The sequence below is a fragment of the Octopus bimaculoides genome, chromosome 25 (assembly GCF_046866305.1).
Source record: "Octopus bimaculoides isolate indiv1 chromosome 25, ASM4686630v1, whole genome shotgun sequence".
Classification (NCBI taxonomy): domain Eukaryota; kingdom Metazoa; phylum Mollusca; class Cephalopoda; order Octopoda; family Octopodidae; genus Octopus; species Octopus bimaculoides.
In genome coordinates this window covers 16,695,286-16,707,355 of record NC_142952.1, presented here as the reverse complement: position 1 = coordinate 16,707,355, position 12,070 = coordinate 16,695,286, and the positions used below count along the sequence as shown (strand labels likewise).

The window sequence follows — 12,070 nt, the reverse complement described above, 5'->3', positions numbered from 1 at the left end:
ACATGCATACAAAAAGAAAATGTATGTGTATATATATATATATATATATATATATATATATATATACACACACACACACACAATATTTTATATATTGATCTCAGTTCAATAAAAGTATCATCCAAGCTGATATTTATTGATAATTAAACTTAATTTGCAACACCTGTGTGTATTTATCAGCTTTTTTTTTTGTTGATAATCCTTAACTTTTCCTGTGTATGCACATCTGTGAGTGTATGTGAGAGAGAAAGGGAAGCACACATGTATATATACATATATATATATATCTACACGTGTATATAGAAAGATATATACATACATATATACACATATATATATACAAACATCCATTATATATATATATATATATATATACATACACATACATGTATATATATATACACACACACACACACACATGTATATATATATACACACACACACACACACATATATATATATATATATACAAACATACATTAATATAATATATTTTATATATATATATATATATATATATATATATATATATATACACAGTTATCGTCTGCTCACAATTTGTGAAATACTACTTCGGTTATTTCTGGTTTATCTCACACAGTTATGCAAAGACACACAAACACAGTCTCATACAATTACGTACACATACAAACACTTAAACACAGTCCCATACAGTTACATGCACGCATGTACACACACACACACACACACACACAGATACCAGCAGATGATCAGCCTCATATTTTTCATTTGTTTTTATTGGAATGCTAACGTTGAGGGAAGAGGAGGGTATGGCAAGTAAGTAAAATGGACTGACATCGTCGAGGGAAGGGGAGGGTATACTGAGTGAGCAAAACGGATTTTTTTTATATAGAAGACCACACAAACACTTTGTAATTTAATAGCTTTTAATGTGATGCCTGTTAAACAGAAATTATTTTTATTTAATGAAAATTTAATAAAATTTAATCATAAGTAAGTGAAATTATGCTAAATACAACTAAATTGAAAACCTTTTCTCCCTGGCCATATCGGCAATTCTGAAAACTTTGGGGTGCAAATTTTACATGAGTATAAGCTTTTTTTTTTTAACAATTTTTATCCTGAAAAATCACCTGTGTAAATCACACAGGTGCACAAATTACATGGGTTTTTACAGTAGAATATCTTTCTTTATATATCTCACTCTCACAAAACAAGAACAGCACACGTCACTCAAGACCTAAGTCATTTCAAAAGAAAGAAAGAAAAACATATACTTACTGACATGCACTGGTCACTTAACACTGAGAGGAAATAGTTATGACCATTGTCTTTGACCAACTCTGTCTGACAAGACTACAATAGAAATAAATATTTAAAATATACAAAAATAGCAAATCAGACAATGAAAATTTATACATGGCTAATTTTACCCACTCAATAAAATATTAAACCATCTAACTGCATCATAGTGGATAAACCATCCAGCTGTATCTTTATTGTATCTCGTTACAAAAGCAAACATTACATAATTATCTCTATATCAAACTTGTAGTGAGACAGAAAAGAGCTCTTTTGTCATGGTGGCATAGAACAGTCATGCTATGGCTACTTCATCCAATTAGAGCTGGCTACAGAAGAATACATGTGGTAACTTCCACCCAGCAGTATACGTACCTTTTTCAAATAGCTAAATCAGTTGTGGATTTGATGGTGAGGAAGCAACATCGCTTTCTTCAACACGGCACATCTTCTATGTTCACCACCAGCTTAGGAAGTTGTGGATTTGACGGCCATAGTGGCAACATCACCCTTTCTGCTATTTGACTATTAACTGTGTTCACTACAAACACCCTGCAACTCATTTCATTTATATGTTTTCATTCTGCAGCATATAAGCCACCCAAATGAAATACATCATACGTCATGTGAAATTTATTCATGTCTTGCTACACCAATTGTTTAACATTCACACACAAACTAAAAAATAATTCTTATTGCTTCTTATGGATACTCGTTACTTTCCAAAAAATAAATTTTAATGTTATATATACCTTGCCTTCTGATATTACTTACTTTATACACGCTCTGACAGAACACTCACATTAAATTAATGACAACACATATGTTGTACTGGTTCTCTTTACACTAAAAACTAAACACCTATTCAATACACCTGTTAACATTGTTGAGACATATCTTGCTTCAGCTTATCTCTGGTCTCTTTAGCTTTCATAATGAGAATCATATTGGTGACATGCAAACTGCTCTGAACTTAATTTTTGTACAGATATTGCGAACAATATGTTTCCGCATTATCAGTAATAGTCATATTTGTTCCATGAGTAGACAGCTATCAAATATAGAAGTTCCATTGGCTTCAAATGCAGTGAAAAAAAAAGACAAGCCATTCTCTGGTTGCAAATAGTTTTACTTGACATATCTCCATTCAGCTCCTACCATCGGCTAGCTCATGTGAAAAACAAGCAGAGTGCTTAAGTCTTGCCTGCTAGTACATAGCCTCTCCATTACCAAGACCCCAATCAAATCTCCACATAGTAACCAATGGTAACTATGTTCCTGGTGGGCATAGGTTAATCAGTTGGGGACCAAACACTGCAGTGTGATCTCACCTGAAGGTAATTTAAGAGGAAACTTTCCTATTCTCTGATTATTCACTGCTGAGACTGTAATCTTCACTCATCTCAGCTAGACCTCACCAGTTGAAACTGGCAACAGATCACCAAGAAAGGGAAAAAAAGTAACCAGCAAAAACTTTATTTCCTTATTCCAAATTGCTAACTGACTTATGACTCAAAAAAAAAGTGAAAGAACCCATACCGGTTCAGTTGCCACACAGGAGCTGTGTATTTAATTTAAACGATATATAATAGAAATAGGTTTCAAAGAGAAAAGAGACATGTGATATAAATAGGTGAAAAGTAAAAAGAAAAAATGCACATTGGATATAAAAAACAAAGGCTTTTTTTATGAAAAATAATGATAAATATATACAATTAGATGAACTGAGGTAGAATTAAGAGGTAAAAATTTTGAATTGTTAAAGAGATTCAAATTCATACCAGTATCATCAAAAGCTGTTTACTGGCTTCATTCAAAGCCAGTGAACAGCTTTTGACAATACCAGTATGACTTTGAATCTATTTAACAATTCAAAATAATGACTTTTATACCTCTTAATTCTACTTCAGTTCATCTAATTGTATATATTTACCATTATTTTTCATAAAAAAGCCTTTGTTTTTTATATCCAATGTGCATTTTCTCTTTTTTCTTTTTACCTACATATTTATATATATATATATATATATATATATATATATATATACACACACACAGACACACATATAATTTTAGTTGTGCCTTTCTTGCTGTGCTAGATGGGTTTTAAGTTCAAACCAGCCAGATCTGGCTTCTCAAACCTACCCAACAATGCCATTCTAAAAGTAAAAACATTATTTAAAATCTTGAGGCTACAAGATAATGCATGATTAATTTAAAACAATGTGAATAAATAGACATAACATTTGATAAAAAAAAATCTGAATGCTAAAGGGTTAAATGTGTTAAAATGCTATGGGTTCTCTCACTTCTTACAAAACAAGAACACCTCCTCAAATCATAAAACAATACAAACACAAACAATAATACTTACACTGTCAACAGCCAAAATTTTCGACCATATAAATACCAGCAAAGGTCGAAGGTCACGAGCAGAACTCTGTAACAACTTCAGCACATAAGGAAAGATTCCAACTGATAATGCCTGGAAAACAGAATTACAAAAACTCTTCTAAACAGTGCAAGTATTGAATTTATCATGCAAACTAATACAGCAATTTTTCTTTCTTTTTTTTCTCTAATTGTCTTTCTTACACAACATTCAACCGTTGCACAGAGGGAGCCTTGTTGAGCCCACCTCAACATCAACCAACTGTAGTAATAATATATATTGGGTCATCCCATAAATAATGTGATCTTTTTATACTCTTAGTTTTCAAAATTAAGATAAAGTTCTTTTTTAATCTAAAATATACTCTCCTTCATTTTCTACAATGCTCTTCTGGTAGCCTTGCAAGGCCCCTCTTCCAAAATTCACTTGTTCATGATGAAAAATACTCCTCCAGTACTGTTCTGGCCTCGTCTACAGAATTCATATTTTTTCCATCCAAATGATTTTGAAGACTGCAGAATAAATGATAATCAGACAGGGCAATCTCCGGCGAATATGGTGGGTGGGGCATCATTTCCCATTCAAACTGTTCCAGCCTTTAGAATGTTATCCTCGCTGTATGTGGCTGAGAATTATCCAGATGGAAGAACACTTTTCATCTTGAAACCAAAGATGGTGATGACTTGAGCCACTCAAGCCGCTTGAAGTAGATCTCCTTTATCATTTGGTTTGGGTTTAAAAGTTCAAAGTGGATTACACTTTTCATATCCCACCAAACAGATAACACCTTACATGGTGAATACCTTCTTTAGCCTAGGATGATGGAGTTTCTCCTTTCCCTACCCACTGTCATCGGTGCTTGACATTTTCATAGAGTACCTATTTCTCATCCCCTGTCACTATTCAATGCAAAAAAGGTTCATTCGTGAGACGTGACAGCAAAGAAGGGCACACATTCACTCTCTGCACGTGATTAGACTGGGAAAGTTTGTGAGGAACCCACTGACCCAATTTGCTGATGATTCTGATGGCACGCAGGTGTCAATGAATGGTTGAATGACCAAATCCAAGCTTCTCTGCTAGTTCCTCAACAGTTACCATGGGATTTTCTTCCACCAGGGTTTGCAGGACATCCTCGTCAAGCTCTACAGATCTTCAAGGATGAGGCTTGTCTTAGAGGCTGTAGTTTCTGGCTCAGAATGTCTGGAACCACCATTGACACTGGCTTACACTTATTGTCCGATCCCCATATATTGCATTAACATTCCTCACACTTTCTGTTGCATTGTTGCCTTTACTGAACTCAAAGCAAAATATGCTGAATGTGCTCCTCTGTTACTTCCATTAGAGCTTTGGAAAGATAACTGTTAAAATTGAACTGCACTCTTCAAAATTTGCACTAAGAATAAGGACAAGGTAAAATTACTACCTGCTTTTATAGCAAGTTGATGCAGATAGTTTATCCTGTCCCCCGACTTTTAGTTCATGCAATTGGAAAACCGCATTATTTATGGGATGACCCAATGCTTGCTCAAGGTTACCACCACACAATGACTGTGGTGGTAGTGACTATACTCTTGATCATGTGGGCAGTGTCCAACCTTGTCAACCAGTTTTATACACAAATAAAAGCCTCAGATTTACAGAGAAATAGGACTGAATGATATTCATGCTTACCTTCAAAAGATTGGCAGCCATAAGAGAAGCATTTTAGTTACAATCATGAAACTGAAAATATGCATGAATGATTCAGCTTGCCAATAGTTTAACTCTGTGGATGGTTTAGAAATACAGAAATCATAGTAAAACATGTACAAACACAATGCTTACTGTCATTCTCAATCTTTTGCTTCTTTCTAACAGAACTAGATGTTAGCTCATAAATAATCTAGCTTTTCTTGAGATATTCAGCTTTTATTGACAAGAGATAAAATTTGAATATTATGTACTTGATGCATAGTTTAACAATGAAAGAAAATAACTCGCTGCTGGAATTGATTTTTCTATCCAATTATAAAATTAACTGTGCCCAACAATAAGTAAAAATCCAAATTTACAAAAAAAAAAAAAAATTCCATCTACGTTAGTAAGGAAAAGATTAATGGAAAGCAATAAATGACACAATTATACTATATATGATAAAATATACTGAACATCAAAGTAAACTGTGTCCATGTTCTCCACCCATAACCTAACAAAAAAGAGCAAAGATTAGAAACAGGAACTAAATACTCTTCTGTGTAAGAAACAAAATTTAGCCTCATTTTAGAAAGAACATCCTGCCAAAAGACTTCTTGCTTATTCCACATGTTTATTTTTTTTATGTTTAATCAATTGTGCTTCTTTGGATTTTTGCTTCCTTGGATTTTTGAGCATAGTGATGGATAATACCTCAAAGCAGTTAACTAGAATTTGGTGATATTATTTATTATTATTATTACTATTAGAGCAAGACAGCTTAGAGAAAATAATCAGTGATATTTCAATATAATCTGTATGTACCAGCAATCTAAGTGATACTGAGATTTACAGATTCTGAGCAGGAGTGGAATGATTGTATAGCTGGTCACTGTAACAATATTTTCATTAGTGATGAGGGCCCTACAAAACCTTTCACTTCCTGAAGAAGTGTCTGTTATAAGGAGCAATAGGATCATAAAGCATGCACATCAACAGGGCAATACTACCCTCATTACACCAATGGAGGAGAGGAAAACATATCTTGGGATATGTGCAATTAGAAACTAACAGGAACATAGATTCATTCCTGAAACAGAAATTCAATAGCCAGGAATTGATACCTTGCAAATATATGTGAACATATTTACATGTAATCTACTTGCATTTAACCTACTTTAGCAGGTGAAAGCAACATGACAACAAGTAAACTATATTCACAATGTACACCAACAATCATGACATCCTATCAGCAAGTTTCATCCAAAATCATGCAATCATCATCATTATTTTACATCCACTTAACGATGCTTGCATTGGTCAAGCAGAATTTATTGAGGTAGATTTTTTTACAGCCGGATGCCCTTCCTGTCATCAACCTTCACCTGTTTCCAGGCAAATTATATTTCCCCATGGCCAGTCAGGTTTTCACAAAAGACTGGAAAAAAACAACATTGCTTGTATGACAATGATGCTTGTTTACGACCATCACATGATATCAAACGCAAAGACAAGGATACATCACTCTCACATACATTCTTATGTGATAGGCTTCCTCCAGTTTCTGTCTACCAAATCCACTAAGGCACTGGTCAGGACAGGCCTACAGTAGGAGGCACTTTCCCATGATGTGCCACACAGTAGAATTATATTTTTGATTTTTATACTGGAATAATTGCATTTCATCAAAATCACTAATTTCTAATAGGATTGAGAGATTTAAATAGAGAAAATACTACAGGAATTTAAAAGTAAAATACATTTCAGATATAATGGGAAAGAAATAGAAATTAGCATTGTTTGCTAACTGGAGGAACCTATAGTCACCCACCACATAAATCAAGTTAAAACATAAAAAAGTTTGGAACTACAAAATAATATGTCTGCCATAAAAACAAAAATAGATGTGCGATAAAGAGTCGCTGAAAAGGTCACAGGATGTGTGATGAAAGAGTCTTGACAAAAAAGACTAAGATAATAAAACTAATAAAACTGCAGTGAAGACCAAATACACAGTGTGTTTAATTGGCAAAACATGACCATCTCCAAGTATAATAATATCTGTTTCAACACATGGTTTCACATCAAGAATCTTGCAAAACAAATACATAAATGTAAAAGTGAAGACAAAATTTTAAAAGCCATTACCAGACTGACTGCCCAGGGACCCAAATCCAGGAACCGGCCCAAGAGTTCCAGTGCTCTCACCCTGTGGACTTGACTCAACAAAACCTGCAATGTTGAATGAAACAAGTTATAATAGAATAAAGGAAATAAAATATTGTCACAGCACAGATTCAAAAGAGACATCTTAACTTTACTGCTTTGCCTTATTTCATATACTTCAGGATTTTGATTATTTTTGATTTGGGATATAAAATAAGTTTGAGCAGAAAGTAACAATGAAAACTAGATACAGGAAATGTAAGGGAGCTATGGTAGCCTTGTATTATGGCAAAAACTTAAATGAAAGTAATTAACATTGAATATTTACAGCAGATTAGCAAAATTGTAAAAACCAAAAATATGAGTTTTTCATAAAAATAATTAATTCTATTTTCCAACAAGAATAATGTCAACCCTCAAACTTCCAGGGTGGGAAAAATGATAAAATAAATCAAAGTAAAGTAAGTAACTTTGCCACTTTTAGCCAAATGTAAGTAATTGGAGATGATACACAGAATAGAGAACCAGCACCAATTACTGATTCACATTTTAATAAACTGAGTGGCTGTTGCAACACCAAAACACTCTGCTGCTTTTCTAAGACATCAGTTAGTCGCAACACATAACACTGTTTTGGCTTTTCACTATTGATCAGTGTCTTCATATTTTGAATAATAATAATGATGATGATTTCAAATTTTGACACAAGGCCATCAAGTTCAATTGCTACTTATTTTATTACCTCTTGAACGACCTAGGCAGAATTTGAACTCAGAACATAAAGACTGACGAAATGTTGCTAAGCATTTTGTCTACCGTGCTAATGATCTTGCCAGCTTACTACCTTCATCTTAATAATAATAATTCTTTTTAACATAGCTGCAATGCCAAAATTAACGAGGACAGTCTGGTTGATTAAACTGACTGGATTTTTATTTTATCAATCTCAGAATGATGAAAACAGGAGTTGACTTTGGCAGGATTTGAACTCAAAACAAACGGCTGTAACTAAATATCACAAGATATTTAGTCCAATACTCTACCAATTCAGCCAATTCAACAATAATAAGGTTTCTAATTTAGGCACAAGGCCAGTAATTTTGAAGGAAGTGGGTTAGTATATACCATCATTTCCAATACTTAGCTAGTACTTTATTTTATCAACCCTAGAAAGATCAAAAGTAAAGTTGACCTTGGTGGGATTTGAACTCAGAATGTCAAAAGCTGAAAGAAATCCCACAAAGCACATTTTCCCAATACTCAAACGATTCTACCAATTTATCCTTTTCTATTTCAACATAAGGGCAACAATTTTGAGTGATAAGGAAATCTATTACATTGACCTCAGTGCTCAACTAATACTTATTTTATCAACCTCAAAAGGGTGAAGGGCAAAGTCGACCTCAGCAGCGTTTGAACTCAGAACATAAAGCCAGAAGAAACTCTTCTCAGCATTTTGTCTAGCATGCTAACAATTCTGCCAGCTTGCTGCTTTATTCTACTCAATAATAAAACCATGACGTTTTGGCACAGAGATGAAACAATAGTTTCTGTGAGTCATGTTTGAAATACAATGATTGCTATGACAAATGTACTCTAGATTACCTGTAATACGATTGGTAGCTGTTCAGGTGGATTCCTTTTCTCAGAACCATATGTTAGCCAAACTTGGAATGCTGTTAACTGCTGTGCAAAGAAAGTACTGTGGTCAAATTGTGTACCATCACTATCAACAATCTTAGACAGCTGACGTAAGCACATATCAAGAGCAAAATCCCAGGCAGCCCTAAAAAAATAGAAAGTAAAATTATTAAACTTCTAATGATATATCTTCATTTGTGTTGTTGGTAAGTATATTTCTTATATATGACTACCAGTACCTATATCATTTTTATTTATTTATTTTGTTTACTAGATAATTCCCTACTGTGTTAACCATAATTTAGTCTTATTTTAACTCTTAACATATTATACTATATCCATACATTCTACTACCTAAAGGTAAAGACCCCTTTGGTCATGAATGACCATGGGATTGCACCTAGAAAGTTACCCTCCAAGGCACAAGTCCAGGCAAGGTCGTTTATGGAAGCCCAACAGTCGCCCATACATACCAGCCTCCCCTCTCCATGCTATGGATGTTATCCAAGGGAAAGGCAAAGGCTGATACAGCTTGGCACCAGTGATGTTGCAAATCATTTCTACGGCTAAGTGAACTGGAGCAACATGAAATAAAGTGTCTTGCTCAAGAACACAACACACAGCCCAGTCCAGGAACTGAACTCACTACCTCATGATAGTGAGCCCAATGCTCTAACGACTGAGCCATGCACTTTCACTTCTACCTAGATCAATATAATTAATTTTCCTATTTTATTAACCCTTTGTATCTGCTTCAGCGATAGGTAATTATATTAGACTATATTCAAATATTCTGCTATCTTATTTTTCCCATTTTTAATAACACCTAAATTTTTAAATTGTAACACTTTAATAACCTACACCTAATTCTATACTTGAATATTGAACTTACACTAACAAAATTTAATTGTTACCAATACAGGCATATACCTCCTTATTTACAAGTAAAATAATTGTATTTAACTTTTACACTCTGCTATTTATAAAATTCTTATTATTTGTTGATGATTATATCTACAGTTCATCATATTCTAACTATTTTTTCATACACACTTCACGTCTGGCTGTACAGCCTTTTTGTTTGTTTATTTCACCGTTTCGTTTTCCTGTCTTGTTTTCTGTCCGCCACTACCCTCCACGAAAACAATTTAATTTGTGTTTGTGGGAAGAACCATTTTAATGATGCGTACTGCCTTAACTCTTCGAAACGCCGGTGTTTTAATGGCGGCAGCTGATGAAGGAGATGTTTCTATGTGGCCTGCTTGTTTGTTGTACCTTGTTTATCATTTTGTCCATGTTCTTTTTCCATGTCATGTACCCAGTTATGTATCTATATGTACATGTAGATGAAGGTATGTACATACATGTACATCATCATCATCGTTTAACGTCCGCTTTCCATGCTAGCATGGGTTGGACGATTTGACTGAGGACTGGTGAAACCGGATGGCAACACCAGGCTCCAGTCTGATTTGGCAGAGTTTCTACAGCTGGATGCCCTTCCTAACGCCAACCACTCAGAGAGTGTAGTGGGTGCTTTTACGTGTCACCCGCACGAAAACGGCCACGCTCGAAATGGTGTCTTTTATGTGCCACCCGCACAAGCCAGTCCAGGGGCACTGGCAACGATCTCGCTCGAAAATCCTACAGGAGCCAGTCAGGCGGTACTGGCAACGGCCACGCTCAAAATGGTGCATCTCATGTGCCACCCGCACAAGAACCAGTCCAGGGGCACTGGCAACGATCTTACTTGGCTTGCCGGGTCTTCTCACGCACAGCCCATTTCCAAAGGTCTCGGTCCGTAGTCATCGCCTCGGTGAGGCCCAATGTACGAAGGTCTTGCCTCACCACCTCAGCCCAGGTCTTCCTGGGCCTACCTCTTCCACGGGTTCCCTCAACTGTTAGGGTGTGGCACTTTTTCACGCAGCTATCCTCCTCCATTCTCACCACATGTCCATACCAGCGCAATCGTCTCTCTTGCACGCCACAACTGATGCTTCTAATGTTCAGCTTTTCTCTCAAGATACTTACACTCTGACGGGTATTCACATTGACATTACACATCCAACGGAGCATACTGGCTTCATTCCTTGCGAGCTTACGTATGTCCTCAGCAGTTACAGCCCATGTTTCACTGCCATGTAGCATGGTTGTTCGTACGCATGCGTCATACAGTCTGCCTTTTACTCTGAGTGAGAGTCCCTTTGTCGCCAGCAGGGGTAAGAGCTCTCTAAACTTTGCCCAGGCTATTCTTATTCTAGCAGCTACACTTTCAGCGCACCCACCCCCACTACTAACTTGGTCGCCCAGATAGCGGAAGCTATCGACTACCTCTAGTTTTTATGCATATACTCATATATTGTTTGTATCACGACAGAACGCACGCGTTAACCTTTATACAGTAAGTTTTATATATATATATATATATATATATATATATATATATATATATATATATAAATATACATATATATAACACAACGGATATATAAGCATGTATACACACATATATGTACATACTTACATCTACATGTGTATATAGATGCATATTCGGGTACAGGACGTTAGAAAAATGAACTACAGACAACGGAACGAACACATAGAAAAACAAATAGCCACTTGGATTAATTCTTCATCAGCTGCCTCTATTCTAAACTAGGCGTTATGTATGTATATATAAACACACACACACACACACACACCTACGTATATAAACAGATATATACGTATATAAACAGATATATGTGTGTGTATATATATATATATATATATATATATATATATATATAGTCAATCCAAACATGAACAAGCAATAAAAAACAACAATGTGAGGACATAGAATAAGTATAATGTTATTGGACGCTCAGTAAAGGAAAGAAAAGAAAGAAGACATCACGTTTCAAGCAGAGC

The 12,070-nt window shown here is 35.1% G+C and overlaps 1 protein-coding gene across 4 annotated transcripts in view; it reads right to left on the bottom strand.

The window, feature by feature from the left end:
• LOC106869827 (regulatory-associated protein of mTOR-like) overlaps positions 1-12,070 on the bottom strand; it is a 79,427-nt gene that overhangs the window by 43,064 nt on the left and 24,293 nt on the right. For all 4 annotated transcript variants that reach the window (XM_089341993.1, XM_089341994.1, XM_089341995.1 and 1 more), the window contains exons 10-13: positions 9,125-9,305; positions 7,502-7,585; positions 3,659-3,769; positions 1,264-1,338 (exon numbers count right to left, since the gene is read on the bottom strand). In XM_089341993.1, coding sequence (XP_089198119.1) covers positions 1,264-1,338; positions 3,659-3,769; positions 7,502-7,585; positions 9,125-9,305 — 451 coding nt within the window. The remainder of the gene's footprint in view (positions 1-1,263; positions 1,339-3,658; positions 3,770-7,501; positions 7,586-9,124; positions 9,306-12,070) is intronic.